This window comes from Physcomitrium patens, chromosome 11, assembly GCF_059467195.1.
Source record: "Physcomitrium patens ecotype Gransden chromosome 11, ASM5946719v1, whole genome shotgun sequence".
Lineage (NCBI taxonomy): Eukaryota > Viridiplantae > Streptophyta > Bryopsida > Funariales > Funariaceae > Physcomitrium > Physcomitrium patens.
The window spans coordinates 11,899,262-11,921,129 of record NC_143420.1 but is presented as its reverse complement, the minus strand read 5'-3'; the positions used below and the strand labels follow the sequence as shown (position 1 = coordinate 11,921,129).

At 32.7% G+C, this 21,868-nt stretch overlaps 3 protein-coding genes across 5 annotated transcripts; 2 read left to right on the top strand and 1 right to left on the bottom strand.

Moving 5' to 3' along the window:
* The first annotated feature begins 9,666 nt into the window (after positions 1-9,666).
* Positions 9,667-12,362, top strand: LOC112288664 (uncharacterized). The gene is made up of 3 exons (XM_073537275.2): positions 9,667-10,056; positions 10,378-10,488; positions 10,645-12,362. Exons 1-3 carry the CDS (start codon positions 9,706-9,708, stop codon positions 10,783-10,785), a joined length of 603 nt encoding a protein of 200 aa, XP_073393376.1. The 5' UTR covers positions 9,667-9,705; the 3' UTR covers positions 10,786-12,362.
* On the top strand, positions 11,206-12,362 carry LOC141044345 (uncharacterized). Its single transcript, XM_073537274.2, has 2 exons — positions 11,206-11,704; positions 11,893-12,362. Exons 1-2 carry the CDS (start codon positions 11,359-11,361, stop codon positions 12,057-12,059), a joined length of 513 nt encoding a protein of 170 aa, XP_073393375.1. The 5' UTR covers positions 11,206-11,358; the 3' UTR covers positions 12,060-12,362.
* A 1,242-nt stretch (positions 12,363-13,604) lies between these two features.
* On the bottom strand, positions 13,605-20,885 carry LOC112288663 (lysine-specific demethylase JMJ21). 3 transcript variants are annotated; one of them, XM_024533110.3, is made up of 18 exons: positions 20,481-20,885; positions 20,192-20,305; positions 19,868-19,923; positions 19,603-19,745; positions 19,274-19,471; positions 18,863-19,062; positions 18,551-18,650; positions 18,026-18,342; positions 17,436-17,652; positions 17,050-17,172; positions 16,603-16,686; positions 15,900-16,270; positions 15,151-15,561; positions 14,939-15,020; positions 14,701-14,847; positions 14,462-14,525; positions 14,081-14,243; positions 13,605-13,946 (listed from the first exon to the last, which is right to left on the bottom strand). In XM_024533110.3, exons 1-18 carry the CDS (start codon positions 20,606-20,608, stop codon positions 13,781-13,783), a joined length of 3,084 nt encoding a protein of 1,027 aa, XP_024388878.1. In that variant the 5' UTR covers positions 20,609-20,885; the 3' UTR covers positions 13,605-13,780. The 3 variants fall into 3 exon arrangements, with proteins under 3 accessions (XP_024388878.1, XP_024388877.1, XP_024388879.1); XM_024533109.2 differs by having other exon boundaries at positions 17,436-17,676; positions 20,481-20,856; XM_024533111.2 differs by lacking the exon at positions 13,605-13,946 and having other exon boundaries at positions 14,102-14,243; positions 14,410-14,525; positions 17,436-17,676; positions 20,481-20,856.
* Positions 20,886-21,868: the final 983 nt, after the last annotated feature.

Genomic DNA, 21,868 nt, shown 5'->3' with positions numbered 1-21,868 from the left:
TAGAATCAGAGGTTGGGTACGGACTACATTCTAAATAAACTCGTTTATTCAGTTGGGTTTTGTCTAATTACAGTGATTTTTATTTGAATTTCGGATATTCGAATACACGCTCAACAATGTGCGTTTCAGATTCTTTTTCTTTTTCTTTCTAATTGTGTCAGAATAGGTCTGGGATACACCTGGAGATGGCAAACCTGACTTGTCCCTTTCAAAAATCGAATGTAAAATTCATATAATGAAACTTTAGATTTTTTTTCTAAAGAACTGGAGCTGTAATCGAATCTAAATCTGTAACAAAAATATTTCATTTTATTCTAAATTAAACTGCGTACTAAAAATACTAAAAATTAAAAACCTTTGAAAGCAGAGCACGTGTCTTGTTTGAGATCTTTGATGGTACTTTGGATCTTTGTTAATTTGATTGACTTATAGCGAACTGATTACAAATAAATACATATGAAGAGCACAAACCAATAAATATACCAATTTTTTTATAAAATATAATATTTTATTAAATTCTAAAAACGCTGTGCGAAAATATACAAACAGGACAATTTAAATAATTGAAATAAAGATAAAAGCACTGTAAATGAGTTAAGAATTCAAACTTAACCTGCTTTAAAAACTTATATTAAGAAATCCAATAAGTCAAAAAAATTGGTACTAAAGTATAATCTTACAATTTACATGCAAGGTGTAGAATCACATTTTCAAAAAAAAATGTAAAAAAGTGTTGGGAAGTTATGTTTATTTTGAAGCTAGTTCAGTTCTATGACTTTGATCGAGAGTTTAAATGATTTAATGTGTGAATATGTTTACAAACAATATTATCATTGGATGATAAATCAAAATCTTAAAGCTGAATAATTTTCATATTTATATAAATATACATGTAGTTGATTTCATCTGTAAATTAAAAGAAGACAAACTTCTCAAATAGTAGAGTACTTTATTAAGGCAAAAATTACAAAAATATTTCAAAGCTGACATATGTATATATCATTTTCAATTAGGCTTAAGGGACTCATTTTTATGTTACTATTGACACAAGACAATTACAAACTTCATAACATACTTGCACTAGTTTTCACTGTGCTATTTGATAATTGATAATTTATAATTTGATTAAAAAATAAATCATTTAATTTAATTTGGACCTCCAATTAAAAGGCAGTGTCTTCATTCAGTTTCAGAAAAAGATAAGACATGTTTAGAAAATAGAATTACAAAACTTAATATCTTTTAAATCCCTGAGATGATTATTCTTTTGAGGTGATTTTTCTATGTTAGTCATAGACTTTGCAAGTCGTACATATGTCAACCAAATCTACTTCTAAGCTTAAATCTACCCTGCTATGTTTGCAAATAAATTTGAAATATTTTTGTCATAAACATTCTTAGTATTTTTATTAAATTGAATTGTATAACTAGATTTCAGTTTGTGTAATTATGATATTTATATATATAAATATATATATATAAATATATATATATATATATATATATATATATATATAGTTTGCAGCAACTTATTAATATAAGTGAGTTCACAGCCAATAATTTAACTTCTAAGCTGATATTCTATTATTAGTTATTTAAAATCTTTTGATCATAACTGCATGCATGTATGTGTACATCTAGTTTTTATTTTGGTTTATGTTTTGATTTTGTTTTTTTAAACATACAATTATATCTTTCATGAACTTAAAAAAGAAATTAAAAATAAATGGATATCTAATTGCAGGAAAGAACGTTATATTTTTTTTATTAAACAACAACGATCAATATTTTTATTAATAATATGTTTTTAAATTTTTAATTAAAACAACGTTATAAGTATAATGACATGACGTTGATTTTTATAACATATTACAGCTACAATGATTTCTGTAGGAATAAGTAAACTTAAACAGTTAACGCTAAATATATTAACTGTTATTTATAATTTTTTGATGGTGTATCGAAACTTCAAAATTGTTAAATAACTTAAAAAAAATTAAATTATTTTTTTAGAAATTAATAAAGAATAAATTTTAAAATTAATAAAGTCAACAATACAATTTTTCTTATATAAAGCATACTAATAAGTTCTCATCAATTTCTTATTAAAATAAATTGTTTACTGATATGTAGACCATTCTAAACTAAATCACTATTCTGATTTTTTTCCTATTGCACATTTAGGTGCCATAAGTTAAATATGTTTCAAGTGTAACTTAAAAACTTGGTTGAATTCTAAATTTCATACATTATTCGGTAAAAATCATTCACTGATGCTTTTTTATAAAAGAAAATGACATTCTAAAAAAGACCAGTAATTAAGATCTTGATGTAATACTTACGTCTTGTAGATTATTTATTAATAAATAAATAATATATCATTATTATAACACTAAAATTATGAAACATAAAATACATATAAAATTGGTAATAAAAAAATTAGAATGTTATAATATTATATTAATTAAAAATATTGAAATAAAATAAAAATTCTAAAAATTTATGATTTTATAATTTGAGAAAATATAATTATACATTCTATTGATTTTTATAAAACAAATATAAGATTATTTGAAAAAAAATAAATCAATTAAATAGAGCATATTTATTAAAAAATCCAAAGATCTTAAAATCAAAGAAGGATTTTTGAAATATTTACAAAAATTTAATTTTCTTCTATTTTCTTAAATATATTTAAAAATTAATTAATTCTTAAAATATCATAATTTTTTATTATTATTTTATACATTTCCACAAAGAAATTCTTAAATTTATAAGTAAAGTAATTGTTAGTGAGACCTTGTTGTTAGATTATTTTACATATATTTAGACCAATAAAATAGTTATAATTAAATAAAAGTGTAATATGACTTAATTAATAATACTTGCAAAATGTAATATTTTCTTTGTTAAATTTATACTATGAATTATATTTTAATGATTGTGTAAAGTCTTACGATCACTATAAATATTAATTAGCAACATGTTTGTACTACTGAAATAAATTCAAATGTTTTATAAATTAATTTGAGGCATATGCTTCTAATTGCAAGACAAGTTTCTAATATGTGTGCTACATGCATAACTTGTTGTCTAAGTTATCAATCTATTAATCACTTACAACATTTGGGAAGTCAAATCCATGTTTATAAAGTTTTTAAGAAGTTTTTTTATAAAATATCATTAAAATTTTATACTCCTATTTACTTCTACATAACTCTTTTTAATATTATAGTATAAATTTGTTCATAGCTTTATCTTCTCTTATAGAAATAAGTTCCATAAAGAGTAGTAGTTACATGTTGAAAATGTTTAAAATGTGGCAAATTATAGTTTCTATATACTATGATCTTTGTTCACTTTACAAGTAATTGATAAGTCCTTTCAACTATCAATAGTGTCATATATTAAAAAAAAGAGAACACTTTTTATTAGATAATTGTTAAGGATTTTATTACTTTCTTCAAATAAATCATTTAAAACACCATTAAGATTGATTTCTACCTCCAATAATATCACCAAATATAAAGCATCTCTTCTAAGATTGTAAGACCTAATTTGTTGTGTCTTGCTATCAATTCCAACAAGACATGTTGTTCTTGACGGTCTTCATTTCTATTAGGTCATCTTAAAGGCTATGACAATCTCAATGGCTTATTTAATGACTCTACATAGAATAATTCTTAAATTAAATTTTTTGATTTTTGATTCTCCATCTTATCAATACTACAAATATAAAATAATTACAAATATGAATAAAAGATAGAATGTAATCTTTATTGGATGTACTTTGATTTATAAAAAATAATTTTGAGCCTCTTTATTATGATTTTGATAGTTGTTGTCCATAAAAAACATCAACTTTCTTTGCTTTGTTTACAAGATTCTTATGTGGCTTTCATGAGTATTCATTAATATCATATCTATGCCAATGTACAAGATATTCTAATCTATTTATGCACTTCCTTAGATCTAAGACTTTTTCTACTTCAATTTTTTTATTATTATCAATTTTTATAGAAAGATGTAACATGGTTATTTTTCTTGATATATTCACTATCTTATATAATTTAAAAAGAAATATATAGAACATGAGATGAATCTTTATAGACTCTAATAATTGTAATCAATATGCAAATAAATTGATCTTTTCGCATGTAAAAATTAGTCGAAGTTTATAATGATCTTATTTGTGATTAAGACAAATATTCTTTATATTATGATTTAATAACAATATTTTATTGTCAATTGTAAAATTGAGATTATTTCTTGTAATAGATATTTACGTTGATCTTTTGTTATTGCATGAATCAAATTATGGATAAAAATCATAATTAGCATATAAAAGTGATTGTTGAATAGAAGAATGTATTATATTATTATAAGCAAACTTTGCCAACGAAAAAATAATTATTCAATTATCTTGATGGAAATTGATGGTATTTTTCAAATATTGCTATAATACTTGATTTTCTTGTTCTTTTTATCCATCAATTTGATAGTGGAAGGCGAAAATTGGTTTTAAATCTATCATTAATATCATAAAAAAATATTTCCAAAATCTAGATAGAAATTGAATTCATTGATTTAGTGTAATATTTTTTGATTGTTTATGATAATAATAGCTATTTTTAAGGAAAAAAATCTCATTTTTTCTTTACTTGTAATAGTTTTTGTACATGGTACAAAATTGGCCATTTTAATAAAGTAATCTACTATCACAAATATCAAATTATAAAAAATCAAGATTCAAAGATTCAAGATAAAATCCATAAAAACTAATGATAATGATTGTTTTGCTATATATATATATATATATATATATATTTATTTATATTTATAATGATTGAAAATGTCCATAAGATCAATGAAAAGGAGTTTTTGATCTTAAATAAGTATTGCATGATTGTACAAAATCTTTAATTTTCTTCCATGTTTGACACCACTAATAATCTCTTGATATTAATTCTAAGGTCTTATAGTATCCAAAATATCATGTAGTTGGAAATTATATTGAGCTTAAAGATCACGTCATTGTAATTTACGTTCTAGAATATATAAGCATTCTATATAATAGTAAAGATTATTCTTAAATTTAAATTTAGAAATATCATAAAATTTAGAATAATTATTTTTAATATCATACATAAGAAGATTTGAAAATATATTTAATTAAATTTGATTAATAAGACATTTAAAAAAAGCTTATTTTTATTCTAACCAATAAGTGACGGTAAATAAAAAATTTCACAAAGATATGCTTTAACAAGTTTAATCACAATTTAAAATATATATTGAAATAAAATACTTAAGGTTCTTATGATTCGTATAAACATTGATTTTATTATAAGTGCTTTTTAGATAATGGTGTCATTTTTGAAAAAAATCTATAATTGCATATTAAAAATTATTATAAATAAAAAGCTATATAGTGAAGTTTTTCATGTCCTTCTATTTGTGAAAATATATCATTCAAGGCAAGATTTGATGTGTCTATTTCCATAAATAATGTCTTCAAAAAATCAATATTATATAAGATTGGAATTGTAGTAAAAGTTGTATTTAAAGCTTTAAATTTTATTTTTTATTTTTTATTTTTTTATTCTATCTATGTTTGTCTTTAAAATTCAAATATATGAATAAAGCTGCAACCTTAAGAATTATTTTTAGACAAAAATCTGATAGTAATTGACAAACTCTAAAAAATATGGCACATTTTTTTTTTTGTTCTTGAAATCTTCTAATTTATAATAATTGAAACTTTCTTAAGATTTAACATGAGACTATCATTTAAAATAATGTATTCTAAAAATTCAACATGAATTGTATAAAATATATTTCTTTATTTAAGCATATAATTTTGCATCTCTAAGTTTTTATAATACACAACAAACTTAAATTTTATGCTCTTTTGTATGCTTAGACTAAATTAAAATGTTGTTCAGCTAATAAACAACCAAATCATCTACTGTTCTTTAAAAATATCATTAATTGGATCTTGAAAAGTAAATGGAACATTTGTAAGTTGTAAAGGCATGACAATATATTCAAAATGTCCATACATAGTTCAAAATACAATCTTCTATCCATTTTGTTTTTTTTTATCCACACCAGTTTATATGTTTCTTGTAAATATGTTTTTATATAGATCTTCATTTAATTAATTTTTTTCAAAAATCCATAATATGAAAGCTAAAGAATATCCATTCTTGATGTTTATCTTATAAAGTCTTTAATAATTTATATACATCCATAATGATCCATCTTTTTTCTTTACAAACAAGATAGATGCTTTAACTAGAGATTTTAAAGAACATATGAAGTGTTTGTCTAAATTCTCATTAATTTATTATTTAAATAAAAAAAGTTCATTTTTGATAAGTTATAGGTTGATTTGAGTAAAGAGTGAGTTTTTTCATGAATATTAATTGAACAATCATAGGAACAATGCTCTAAAATAATATTTATATTTTTCTAGTAAAAAACAAATTGATAATCCTTATACTTACTTGAATTTTGATTGAAGTTTTTTTACCATTAAACATAAGTGTGGCAAAAATAAAAAAAAATGGTCCTTCTTTAACAATATGCATGAAAGTTCTTGCACCTTAAAAATAAGGATTTTACTATATTACACTTATGTCTTTCTACTTAATTAGTAAAAATCTTAATTATGTTATGAAAAAAATTAACATGATAAAATAATTCAATCTATCAATGGATTATATTTTCTTAGCCATGATAAACCTAAAATGACTAGGTTAAAGAAAGATCTAATAATATTAAATGTTACTAAGTTATTATGAGAAATTATTATTATACCTATAAAAATATTTTTATACACAATAATAATTTCTAAAAAATACAAAATGACCATCTATGATTTATACATTTATGAATTTAAGTTTTTTTTATTAAAAATATACTATGTCTTTTAAAAAAGTCTTTATGTAATATAATAAAATAAATATATTCAATACTTTTAAATATAATAAAATAAAGGCTTTATAATTTTAAAATCCTAAACAAAAAACTATTGTAAAACAAAGTGAAGGTTTTGAAGTGAAAATAAGACCTTTATCAAGTGTTGCATAAGATTCTAATAATATATATATTTTTATTATAGTTCAATAATTATTATTTTTTATTTTTTTATTTTTTTTAATATACCAATTTTACTAAAAGCTATGCTCTTCATTTTTTAGTTGCATTATTTCTTTGTACAATATTGAATAATATGCTTAGGTTCTCTACAATATAAGAAAAATTCATTTGGAAATTATTGAGTCTTTTCTTATTTAGTGAGAAGTTTAAAACATTTAGCATCAATTTGCATAGGTTTTGATGTTAATAAATAAGTATTTAAAAAATTAGGAATTGTTACCATGACTTGATTTGTTCATCTCCTACCAAATCCATATTTTTGGTACCTTTCAAAGAGCCAATTGTTGCATATAATAACTTGAGTAATAAATTATTTTAATAAGTTTTTTTTTACGGCTAATAATAAATCTTTGATATTATTTTTTAATTTATATCAAAATTGGTTAATAGGAAATTTATTGTTTCAATCCATGTTGCAAGTAAGGCTTTGGAATTTTGCTTCATAAATAGTAATTAATTATGATTCTTATTGTAAACATAAGAATTTTATTACTGCTATTATTTTTTAATCATTCTTTCCAAATGTAGATATAAACACTTCCAAAAATACATTTAGATCATATATTAGTAGTGACTTTTTTTCCATCAAAGGTAAAAAATAAAAGTGAGTACTTCCAAATAAGTGAGCTTTTATAAATCTAATTTGAGTAAATATGTCATAGTATTAAAAAGAGTGTAACCTTAAATAAAATTTAACTTATTGTAAAAACCCTTAAAATTTTGATATTATTTCATCAAATTTCTTCCAACATACTAATTTTTTTCTCTTCTATATTTGTAGTAGCAAGAATTTTTGGATTTATTTGTAGGGTTGATCTACTTGTTTTTTTTCAATTGTGCAACTTTATAAAATAGATAGTTATTTATCTATCTGTATTATATTTTTATTCTATAAATATAAAAATAATATTTTTTTCTTGACATTATTAATTTATAAAATTTTGATCCTAAAAATATTGAAAATTTTGTAAAAATTAACAATAGTTAAAAATTTATTCTTACTTCTATTAAATTTATTAAATTATTAACTATTATAAATTTATTATTTTAAAAAATTCTATAATAGAAAACTTTAATAAATCTATATTTCAAATAAAAAGAGGATAATCAACAACTTCTAATATCAAATTATTTTTTTAATAAAAATAATAATTTATTTTTAAAAAATATATAAAATTTGTGTTGAAAAAATAATAAATGGTAGTTTAAAGTTGGAAAGTTTATGATCTTTAAAATAAAAAAATAAGAAGTAGAGTAATATATTCAATTCTAAAATAAAATAAATATAAAAAATTAACATTCTTGTTAAAATGTCAAGGACATGAATTATACTAAAATTCTGAAGAAACAATATACTTTTGTGATATTCAAAGAGAGAAAGTAGACAAATCAAAGATAGATATAAGATAAAAACTAGAATGAGTATTGTCCAATACAAAGAGACTAAAGATTCTTGAACTAAATGAAGAATACAAGAAAGGCATTAACAAAAGTAAGGAAGGCATCATTCTTACCTCTATGTATATTATCTAACTAAGGTATTATGTGGTGACATTTTATAGGTCATTTAATACATGTCTAATTTGCGTGACACATGTCTAATTTGCAAGGCAAGTTTTCAACATATACTACTTGTGGCCAACAAGCTGGTCAAGTTTCTAACTTACTAATAACCTACAAACATTTAGAAAGTCGAATCTCTCTCTATTAAGCTTCTTTACAAGATATTATCAAATTTATATACTTCCAATTACTTCTATATAATTTCTTTTTTTTTCCTAAAATAAGTGTATTTGTAACACATTATTGTTTTAAAAAGATGTATTAGTAATATCAGTAATACTAATAAATATAATTAACATGTTAATTGGATATCTACTTTACATATCTATATGTGATACATTCAAAATTGTCATATATATCAATTGCATAAATTAAGTTGTAATGTTATAAAATTTATAATATAATTTTCTAGTAGATTATTTAATTTTTTGAAATTAAATAATGCTCACTTAAAATGTTCAAATGATTATATCATTGAAGAATCAAGTATCCAATATTGTAAAATTCTACAAAGGTAATAAAATGATAGTAAACATACAAGCATTTTACTAGAATTCTAAATTTAAAACCAGTCAAGAGCAAACAGCTTCACTACAGAAAAAATCAAAATGATGTGAATTGAGAGCCGGATGCCAATTTGTTGTACATTTGTGGAATGTCTACAAGAGAAAAACAAAAACACACATGAAAAAATTACCAATTACCGATGATCCAAATAAAATGAGATTCAAGCAGCAAGAGAATTTAAAAGTCATGAGACTCCGAATCTGGCAGGAAATAAAGCCTTCAGGGGGGGGTTGCAGACAAAAGAGGGGTGAAATGAGGAATGTACCAGAAGCGAATGAATGCGGGGGCCACTGCTGTCGATGGAATCAGTGTCGTGGTCTCACACACAGATCGAGGCGGCGCCGGGTAACAAAAAGCCTTCCTCCAGTGCCAGAGTCTTCACGCGGGGGGGGGGGATATCAGCTTCACCAGATGCGTCGTCGCTGCTCTCACTCTGACCCCCTTGACACTTACGACCATTTTCACACAACTGTACTAGACCTAGCGGAGTGTTTCTGCAAAGTGGACGTAGGCTGGGAACTGATGCACTTTGGCGGCCGCCAATTCAGCTCTTCATTCCCTATTCTCTTTCCAGCTGGACGGCGATTCAGTTTCTCCTGCCCCTGCTGCTGCTGCTCGCTTCGAGGTGAACCCGTGGTTGTACCTTTTGTCCTCTTCGTTCTCTTGACGCTACCAATCCCTCAATTAGTCACGCTCATTCTCGATGACTTTCTAGTGAGAGGAGTTTCAGCTGACGACGCTGTGGACCTGGAGCTGACACTGGTGTGGACACTGCGCGCTACTTCCTTCTTATAATGCTGCAAGACAATAGGTTCATTGTTTGCCATATGGATGAGCTTCTTCATCCGCTTGATTGGCCTAGTTGCTTACGGTTTCGGTAGTATTGCTGTTCTTTCTTCGGAAGGTGGAAGCACTTATACGTCGAGTGGATATCAGAGCTTCTGTTAGTTGGCTTTGTTTGATTTTTATTTGATTTGATTTTTTTTTTTTTTTTTTATCACTGTTGTTGCTGCTGTTCTTGTTTGTTTTTTTTTAGTTTGTTTTAATATATTCTTGAAACGGAAGCTGTGTACTCGGTAGCAGATTGAAACACGATATTGCGGAGTGCCGTCTGCTTGGAAATTGTCGAGAGTGTGTGCTTTACATTGTGGACCTCATGCGCGGCGACAAGCACTCTCTCATCGAGTGTCACTGGTCAGTGCTGCGGTCATTGCTCTCCGCCGCCTGGCAGTCATCATTTTCTTTTTCTTTTTCTGTCAGCTTATTCGTGTGCGGGTCTTTCCTCTACTGTGCTATGATAGCTCTGTGGTGACGATTTCGTAGCCTGAGCGACAGGATGGGAACTGACAGGAAATTCAAGCTTCGATTATGTTTGACAGCGCTTTAGTACTGCCGTCGACGAGCATAAGGCACTTCTCATTTTTTTCTCCTTCGGCTGCTGTCGCTTGCTTCCTTTGCCGCCATTGTTCTGTTTCGACTGAACGCGGGTAATGCCTGGGGTACCTTCTTCGTAATCACAAATTCCATTTTCCTCATATGTCACTGTATCTGTGCAACTATCTGACTTCTATTTCGCGAAGGTGATGATTTGAGTCGGGTTTGAAGAAACAGGAAGCGAGAGGGAAATGTAGGGGACAGAGCAGTAGAAAACGCTTGGTTTCGCTGCAAGGTCATCGGTGCCCTACAACGCGTTGGGTGGAGTCCATTTTTTAATTGGACATCGTCTTCAAGTTTTATGGAAAGTTTTAGTTGATATGTGTATCTTTCCCGATTAGGTTTGACAATAGTGCTGTGGCTTACCGATCATTGAGATATTTGCATTGGAACACCATTTTGCATTCCCCAACCTTCCCCTTCCTTGATTTGTCGGCTCCTCTGAGTTTTGGAATCGTACGACAAAAGTTACATGCAAAAAGTAACAACTAATTCGACTCCAACGAGAGGGAAGACATGTAGCTAATGAACAATCGATTCATCAATGACTATAGTCATCCGATGATGGTAATAAGCAGTCATAAGATACCTTAGGTTAGCATCACGTGCTTGCCAAGTCTACGAAATTCTATGAGAGGAGAAATGGGAGAGCGTTCGCACATGCGTTACTCGACTCTTGCATCTTGTCAAGACTCTAGGCGAGACCATTCTACTTCGTTCTCTGGGCTTACAACTGCGGCGCACGAGGACCTCCGCTACCGTTTTGAGCTTCCGGAGGACGTGCCATGGAAGTCCATCGCTTTAGCCGTCGTCTTGCTCGCGTTCGGATGTTTCTTCCTGATCATCTCGCACTTTATCTACACCCAGCACATGGAGGGGGATTCCTCTCAGGCTTACGGATTCCTGGTGGCCGGCATCCTTCTTTTCCTACCGGGCTTCTACGAGACCCGAATCGCCTACTACTCGTGGCGCGGCTGTAAGAGCTATTCTTACTCGTGCATTCCTGCTTATTGATGCAACAATGATGGACTTACTCAACTTTTTGTGGACGGCTAGGGTACAAGGTTCCATGTTTTTTTTATCCCTCTTCATATAAATTCTGTTAGAAGGTTTAGGTGGTCGCCGTGCCGCCACTTAATATCATATTGTTTGTGGTCATGACAGCTGTTGTGTCTTCCTGCGATAGCCACGAAGAACAAAATATCAGCTTCACTCGGGAAGGTTGTGTTTGGTGCCGGAATAGTGCAGGGTCATGCTTTTTTCGTAATAGTTCATCATGTCGCACATTTACCGTCATCAATACAAACGTCGAAAGCCGAACTAGACATTAAAATAGGAAACCGTCTCTACTTCTCAGTTTTGTTTCGGACAGATTTTCATTATATGACGCAATGGCGATGGGCAATTCAGCTACGACGTTTAGATTTCCATGAAAGGTCATTGCTGCTAGTAAAAGAGTACTTACCAATACCGGGAACGGTATCTGCCATGCAACTCTTTTGCAAAGTCGGCTTAGCGCGATAATACCTGCCATTGGGAGCAGTAAGAACGCTACAAGAAGGTCGCAGGATTTGCAATGGTTGTGCAGAATTTTTAATTTTTTTATTCATGAATGCCACAATTTTTTTGGTTCATTTTCTTGGTAACTCTGGGAGTGTCGTTGAATGAACATTGCATACTTACAAATAAATGTTTCAAAATTCTTCGTCGCAACAAGCTAATTGATGGCAATTGAAGTTTTACTGGTGGATTTGGAGGAGCTAATTGCGTAAATGTAACAGTGTCTATGAGTGGGATACCCCTGTCGTTGAGACTCGACCATGGAGACATGGTTTGATTATCGGCCTCGCAGTTTCCGAAGCTGCGCTGACCCATTTTCCAACCTCGAGGCGTGAAATCCGGATTGAATAGAACAACTGGTTTCCGTTCGTCTTTGAAGAATGTACCTTTTCTCTGATGATCTGGTTAGAAGTATCATTCTGTCATCAACAATCCTGCCGAACAATGTAGTTCAAGACGGTGGAGCCGCTGCTTGGTAATTTCTCACGATTTAAGCTAGTGAATTTCCAAGTCTGACGTTTGGGATTAATCACAGGCTATACGATGTCCTCCCTGCAAGCAATTGCTGGATATTGCACATGCTAAGATTCTTCTGTGTTGTCATTCTGGCTAAGCATGTGGTGAGAACCTTGACAAAGCAGTAATAGTCATAACAATCGTCATAGGCACATGCAATCTCCTGGAAAGCTCTCTGCAGAAATTGCGGCCTTACGTTGTTGACTGAAGAACTAATATACAACCTGGACTCCAGGGTTTTGAACTTTAGTGTAGGGAAATCTCGAGACGATCCAACTTTATTGGCAGGAGGATGAGGGTATACACATTTGAGATCGGAGATGAGTCTTGATTACGTAGAGTGGCGGTGTACATTGTAACTTTAGGTACACATACCAGCTAGTTGTAGTCATATGTCACTTCTTTCTGCAGACTGTTGACCGCTGCCAGTTGATTTCACCCTCATTTACTCAGAAGTAGTAGCGCCTCAAAGCAATCATGGATAGATGAGTGTAAACTATCAAGACACCATCAACCTAGAGCAAAATCAGAATACTTGCAAGGTGACGTCTTGCTTTTGGAAATATATTAATTTTATCACATTTACGTTCCATATTTTCATAATTCTTTAGTGGCTTATTTGTCTCCACTCCGCGGCCTTAATGATCTGAGGGGTACTTCGGAAATTATGGTGAACAATCTATCTGCGATAACGACGAAATATGAGACACAATCGATATCAACTCGTACACAACATTGCATCTCGCTTCATCTTCCTTCTAATTAGATGAGTTCACACATCACAATAGGCCAACACTGGCTTGAGGAACTATAAAATCAATTTAAATGAAGCATTCTTAACATTCAACAATAATGTAAAATAGTCAATCAAGCCAATACCAATCCAATGTTGTGTTGCATCAAAACGAAAATCACAATTTTAATACTAAAAAATGAATTACTTGACCCAAACGCTCAGAAAGTGGCTTCTAAACATTTACTCGGACACGTCATCAAACTTCCAGGGTGCTTCAGGGTTCCACTCGTTTAGAACACCCCAAAGCATCTCCTCCATCTCTTCAAGAGAGTCGACATTTCTACAATCTTCCCGCTCCTTAAGAATTTCACCCATGGCATCATGTTCATGTAGCAGACAGTAGCACCTACATGGACCACATTCCCAAGTTCCACAGTCAAAATCATCGTAATGGCACTCGATTAGTCTATTGTGCAAAAGGGGACTGTTGGGATGCAACCGAGGCTTGAATTCAATTATAATAGATAGGGTGGTGCATACATTGCTCTATACGATGGCCGAGTGTAATCTTTGCGTGAATCATTCCACGTCGAATTGGGTATAGTCAAGGGAAGTCCATAGGCCATCAATGCAATTTTCATGAAAAGCGGCTCCATCTTGAAAACGCTCACATGCATAGCCAAGAACTCATACAAAGGATCCCCTGCACATATGAAACAGCATGGAAGCAATTTTAGCCTTTACACTAGTTTCAGTTTGAAAGTAACTTGAATTTGAAACATAGCGTGTTCGTTTCACAATCTATAAGACTTTTTGTAAGTTAGTTTTTTGCACTCATGTAGACAAAAAATCTTAATTCTATAACTTACAAAGGTAGCCTTTAGCAGCCTCCACCTGATGATTCTTATGTAGCACACTTACCAAGCGTCACATCCCCAAAGTCCAAGATGTATCGAGGTTGCATTGCCCGACAGTTGCGTATTTCCTGTGTAAAAGGTAAGCAACTGAATTACATTGCTGAGGAATCCACACATCTGCTTCCAAAATAAACTTTTAAAGTAGGTCAACTCGTTTACAGGACTATCCCCATTATCCAACTTTGAATATTTTATCTTATTAACTTCCTGTGGTAGTTGCTGTAGTTGGCGAAGATGACAGACCTTGTTTACACAGGCGAGCTGACTGAGGTCAAATAACCCAGGAATTTGTTTGTCCTCAGAATATGGAATCATCTGAATGTTGTCTGCCATGATATCCATATGTAGCCATACAGGAGGCCGCACACGTCGAGGCGATCCACACTGGACCTGCGATGTAAAATCTCAGACTGGTCAGTCAATCGTAAAGCTTGACACATGGATAAAGGAGCGATTTACACTTAAGTACTGATAAATGTACCTTCTGTAAGCCAACCAGAACAGCTGGGTCTTCAGGAAGATATGTCTCCAACTGTTCAAGAAGCTTAGGGGGTAGTGATTCCCTAAACAGGACACAGCACATTAAGTGAAAAACTTTAGGTGCTAAAAGCTTTTTTTCTCCAACTAATTTAAGACTAAAGCATCTCGTTTACAAAAGCATTACATGTTATAAGTTAAGCGTCCCTGTCTTACCAAATCTCAAAACGCTCCAAGATTTTCGCACGTTGTTGTCGCATCAATCCGACAAAATAGTGCCATTCCATTGGAATATCAGCATGCAACTCCTTCTTTTTATCCATGTCACCAGTACTGATCCCAGTTTGCAAAAACATTTCACTGCCGACAACTGTGTTTGCTTTATCAGTCGATACGCTCGAATCAAAACAGTGCTTTACTACAGAGCCATTAACCATAATTCCATGTCCCAAAGTGACTGACGTCTCTATACTATTTGTAGACCCTTGCCCATTTAATCTTGAAATTTTCTGAGCCCATGTTGTCCTTGACAATGTCGAAGGCAAAGGCAAGGAATGCAGAAGCCGAACTTGTTCTCCTAGGAAGACAGCTGCTGCTGCGTAATCTCCTTCTGTCATCATATCCATACTGCACAAAAATGAAAATAAAGTTAGTTGAACAGTTAACAACACCCCACAAAGATGAAAGCAAGTCATTAAATCGCTTCCAAAGCTTCAATTGACGCATCAACAAACATGCACGTGCATCACCACAGAAACAAACAAATATCATTTTCCCCTGATTGAGATATCTACTCAATTCCTGGAAGCAATTATCAGATATCATGACGAAACTCTGCATCCAAAATGCATACGTCATCTTCATGGCAAACATACAAGAAAGGAAAACTGCGAAAAACATGTTTCATATCAGCTAAAATATTAAGTAAAATGTTCAGAAGAGATGCTGAAAAGGAAGGTACGCACACACGGTCCATATTGGTGCCATCGCGGCGTTTGTGAACAATGTAAGGCCAAAAAACTGTTTCATCATTCAGCCCGGTGATTTGGTTCTCATTGTATTCAGCGTCTTTAGCATTGTCATCGATTGAAACTTTTGCAAGCTCAGCCTCTGAACAATTGGTCCTGTATCTGCTCTTATCAAGTTTTGAGATGTTTCGACTTCTTTTCATTCCAACACTGTGTGCCTCAACGACTCTTGAACAATCCTCATACCCATTCCATGGTTCCACTTTATAGTCCTTGCCATCTGGCAACACGATACCGCTTGCAACTAAAGAGGGAATTGTATCCTTTAATGGTGAACCAGTCTCGTTCAAGAGGGAGTAAAATTGAAGCTGAATCAAGAACGCACACACAGTAAGTTTTAAGATCATTTACTTAAATTTTAGTCGACTCAACGTTCAAAACCCAGCAATTCTATAGGATTCACTTTCTTGCCATGTGATGCCGATTCAAGAGTTCAAATTCTTACGAGATACAACTGGAATTTGATTTCTGTAATTGTAGCTGGAACAGAAGATGCGTGATAAGAGGGAGGGATAGAAAAGAATAAAATAAAATGAAATAAAGATCTCAGATGCAGCCTGCATCCTTACATAAGCAAAGTTATTTGAAATCTTCCACATTTATCATCTAAGGCTACTTGCTAAAAAGGCAGTCACGGTACCTCAGTCCGCAGGCCGTCAGTAGCTACCCAAGGGCCACCTTCTTCAACACACAACTTTATTACAAAATCGCCAACAAAATAAACCTGAAACATAACCAAGTATTGAAAATGAGTATCAGTTTTCAAAACATAGAGAAATCCAAAAAAAATCTTTCAGTGTGCACACAAGGGCCTGGGTACAATCTGTGGCCTGAAGAAAGCTGACAGTGGAACTCGGTCCTCTCATTTAGGAAATGAATGATAAACAAGGAAAGATAGATAGTAATCACGGGTCGCGTTGAGGTGGATGTGGCAACCAACCTGAACAAAGAGCTAATCAACTTAGCTAAGCGTGCAGTTTCTCATGTGCTGTGATAAATAATCATATGTGGATAGTCGAAAGCGGACTTTTTTTCAGAAGTTTACTTTGTAAAATCAACGAGCACTTTAGAAGGTAAGAAACTTCACCGGATTACTGCCATTTCCAATTGGAAGCTGCTCTTCGTCAACAGGTATTGAGAAATTATGCGTTTTGCAGATGGCAATGACTCGATGTAGCCACGATTCCGCATCTACTGCGAGGCATGCACACTGCTATCGAAGGTCATCTATCCGGTACGGTAGTTTTTACCATAGAAGACAAATCTCATTGAAAGTCATTGAAAATCCATAGAGAGTATCGATTTGCTAGAGGAAGATAAGTTTTACATATCTAAAGCTGTGCACAAAAAAGATCACATGCAAGCAGAATTATTAGAAGTCGACATCTAGTCACAAAACTCCTTGAAAGGAATATATCAACATACCCAGCAAGTGCTTAATCAGATGGGACTTTACAAAACATATAAACTGACCTTCCACAGGCGCACATGGAGATCGGGCCTAAGTTTCCATAGCTGACGAAGCCAATGCCGCAATTCACTTCTATCCAAATAGCCGTCCTTGCTCGTACTGGAAATATAATGGTTCGACTCTTTTTCTGTATGTGTTGCTAGATAATCCACATCAAAATATGAAACGTAGCCGTCTGGGTCGTTAAGGTCACGACCCAATTTTTCACCTAATAATTCACTTGCATTTGCATTGCACAAATTCCTGACAAATATCAAAACTTGTTCCATCAACTCCTACAAGCACCCAGAACTCCATGAAACCTTGAAAAATGATAAAACTTCTGCCTAAACGTTTTTCGTAAAGAGGACGAAACATGAAAGAAAACATAGAGCACTCTGACAACTGACCACCCACTTTGTTCACTTTAAACAACAACTTGCAGTATGCCAATCCTGCTTTCCGGACTAAGTTTTAAAAGTAGAACTAAAACTAAAACTACAACCCGTGAGAGGAAGATGTCAACCATAAACACCCGTTTTAAACTACAAAACACTGTAGTTAAGTGAACAAAAAACTTAGATCCTGAATATGGTGAATGAGCGTGGCTTACCCTTCCACAAAAGCAACAGAATTGGCACAAAATTCCTCGTTACTTTTAATCCGCTCGGCTGGTTTATCCTGTCTGCCCTGTATCGCGAGATGACCTGCTCGAGCAATACCTCGATGGTAAAATCCAGGTGCCATATCCAAACAAACGAGTTCCAAGTTTGAGGAATTTACGTAATTCTGAGTTACAGCCACGGAATCATCAATATTCAGCACACAATGCCACCACCCACTCGGTACTGAAATAGTTTCCCCTGGCAGTTGGGTACACTCCAAAGGTTTGTCTTCATCCCTCAGTGTTGGATACACCTCCAACCACCACTGCAGATGAATCATAGACGTTAAGGGAAAAATGTGCGATCTACACAAAAGCAGTAAAATTTAACGAGGCTAAATTTCAACCACTCTGGCTATGCTTCCAGTAACATGCTAGAGTCTAGCAACAATTTTATATTGAATTGTGAAGACACACAACCCAGTCCATTATCATGCTATAATGTAGCAAATACTGTCGCGTGTGGCCTATTACCTGAAGAGATGTCGGCCCATCGAAATTTACGGAACCATCATCCAAGTCAACGTGAACAACCACAGCTGGTGGTACTCTCCCCGGTGGATACAAAGCCCATCTGCAAAATGACACTGAAATATTATACCCTTAGATCGTCGAAAACAAAATCTTTCATTTTACATAGAATATGGTCATCCTGAATGAAATAAGTGGCAGTGTATCCCAAAACTATATACGGCTTTGTACTAATCCGCTAGAGCTGCAGGAAAGGAGTCCATTATGAACTGTCTCACAAACATACATAAAGCAAGGATCATGAGCGCTGCACACCTTTTGCGTCCCGAGAGAAGAGTGTTCCAAGCGCTTGTAAGTGCAGGATCTACATGCCATGATGCTCCAGACCTTGCAGGTCCAGCAACCAACCATCGGAAAGGAGGACGAACAGACTTGTCCAGAACCGCAAGCAGATCCTCTGAAAAGACCGGTGGTATACTGTACTCCTCCAGCATGTCAGGCGCGGACTCTCCAAACTAGAGCATCAACCACAAGGTGAATTTTCTATGAGCTATTCTAAAAAAGCAATTCATAACAGTAGCAAACTTGCACCACACATACCTCTTATCTAGAACAATGCTTGGTTTTCAGTCAGTACCCTGCAGGGAAGTAGAAATAAAACTGAGATCTCAACCCGATTGACATGAAAGACTCAAAAACAGGACAGGTGTGGAGGTAGACATAAACCTCGGCATCAAAGATGTAAAGAGGCTCTTCATCGTGTTGGCAAGCCATGTATGTGGCATAATCCTTCAGTTTCATCTTGATTCTGCTGCCATGAGCTTGAGACACTTTAAAACCAACATCCCCATATTTATCTACTAACTGAGGCCAATTCCACGTCTTCTGAGCTGGCCAATCTTTCGTTAAATCAGTAATCAAGACCTGCAAAAGTGAGCGTTACCATATCATACCAAGAAACGACACTCGCAACAAGTAATTTTCATTTAGATGTACCTAGTATAAATGTTTGTTATATTAACAAATAAATAAATAAATAAACATATTAATCTCACCGGCTTCTTGCCATCGTATTTAGAACGAAATTCTTCCAAAGAAAGATTCTTCTTCCGATCAATAACACCAGTGTCACAAGCAAAGCTCTCTAATGCCATGTTGCACCGATACCATCGTTTGTACAGAAACATCGAACTGAAACCTGTTAAATTTACGTCCAGAGATGTCATTCTATAGAGGAATGAGCCATATCAAAAACAAACAAGTTGTCCAACTAAGGGCACGATCCGATTGATCACAAGAGACCAAAATGAGCACACTCACCATCAAAGCGCATAGGTGGCTTCACTAATCGTGTCCCCTTTTCAACGTAACCCAGCCTGTGCAAGAAAACAATCTCAGTATCACCAAAAATAAAATCCCCCCGACTGTGTATAACTTGCTAAAAACACGGAGAGCCAAGGTATCCATGCCCTTTTCCGATACGCAATTGACAACTAGCCGGAACATTGAAAGGATTCTAAGTTCCTCGCATGGGGTTTGAATTCAGAACAGAAAATTGCAGAAATCAAGTTTCCAGGACTAGTTTTCAATCTCTAAAATTCACCCATTCAACAACATGTATTAGACACGAGCAGAAATACCCACTTGATCAAAGCTGACTGGCGCCATGAGCCTTCGAAGTCCAAATATCCCCCGTGATATAGATCAAGGCATAAATCCATCCATAAGGGCTCCTCATCGCAGAAGATGTAGAACACGCTGCATTGGCAACACGGAATCAATTAAAACCATTGACCTTGGAAACTCAATACAATCTTGAACATCAAATCTTCATGAACTTCGTAAAATCAGGACGGAAACTTCACCAATAATCTGCCATTAAACAAATATCCATGAGCTGCAAAGACAATTCCTTCGCCACAGAACCTCGTACCTACTAACGCAAGCCAGAACACCGACGGTTCGAGGAGGCAAAGATGCAATTATCGAACACAGTGTCTCGTCGGGTAAGACACAGAAATCTCCCAGCGCATCTGGTCTACGATCTCTCGGCTGCCCCATTCTTCTCCCCGCTCCGTGATTCGAATACCAAAACGATGGAACTAGGAATCCACAATCGCAAACAACTAACGAGCAATGGCGTGGCTATGCACAAGTGGTTGCGAGTTCAGAAAAAATCGCTGGCCATTCGCGAAAGAAAGCTTTCCTAAATTTCGAAAAAAACAAAATGCAGAGGAAACATGAGCTCACGCCTCAGCAGTGAAGAAGTATTACCGCACAGCACATCGCAGCAAAGCAAAGCCATAGCCACAGGGTTTGGAGCTTTCCGCACAGCTTCACAACAACGCTTACTGGGCACAAACAAGCGCTGCCGCGGTGTCGCCGCCATGTCACGTGACCTCTATATTTGCGGCGGTCTTCCGCGGCCGCCGGCGATACTTGGCGGCAAGCACCCAACCAGGATGTTTGAGCACACGAGGTCTCTAAACGAATATTATATCTTGTATCTGTTGTATTTTGTAATTTTGTATTCTCTACACGAATCTTATGTCTAATGTATTTCAATTTCTATTACAAAAATTATTGAATCATATATTTAGAAAGTATACTTCCACTTGAAGAATTGCCATTGTAATAAGAAAATAAGTGCTACCATAAAAATAGGAAAAACAAACAAACAAACAAATAAAATTTCTATTTTAAAATCTAAATTTAATATATTAATGAGAAGTTACAAATTTCTAAAAGAAGTGGTGATGATAGAAGAATAAAGTAATGTGATTTATTGATTTTTTTTGGATTTTTAAAAAGAAAAAACTATTAATAGTATCATAGAAAGTTATAAATTTTATTGGCATCTTTACAACTATATATACAACTATAATATTAATTCAAGGTATATCAAATGACATAGAAATTTAAATTGTAGTATAATATATCATTTTAAAAATTTCATGTGTTATTATAGAACGTGTCAATAGAATTGTTCATATTTAGATTTTTTTGCTAATAATCTTTATATATTTAAGAATTAGTGGAATGGCAATGCTTACAGAAAAACATTTAGAGTCTTAAGTACTAAAAATTGCCTTGAATAGAGGACGTCCATCCTTTACCATAATTCTAAAAATTTTGAAGATAAAAATAAAAATAACATAAATCATTAATTAAGATAAATAACACAATATTTTCTTTCAAGTAAAATTACATCAATAAAAAATATATGTTTCAAAATATAATCCAAAAGTGGAATATTATACTTAATTTTAATAACTCTTATTTGTGGTGGTTGAAATAAAGATTAATTGTGTTATAAAAAAA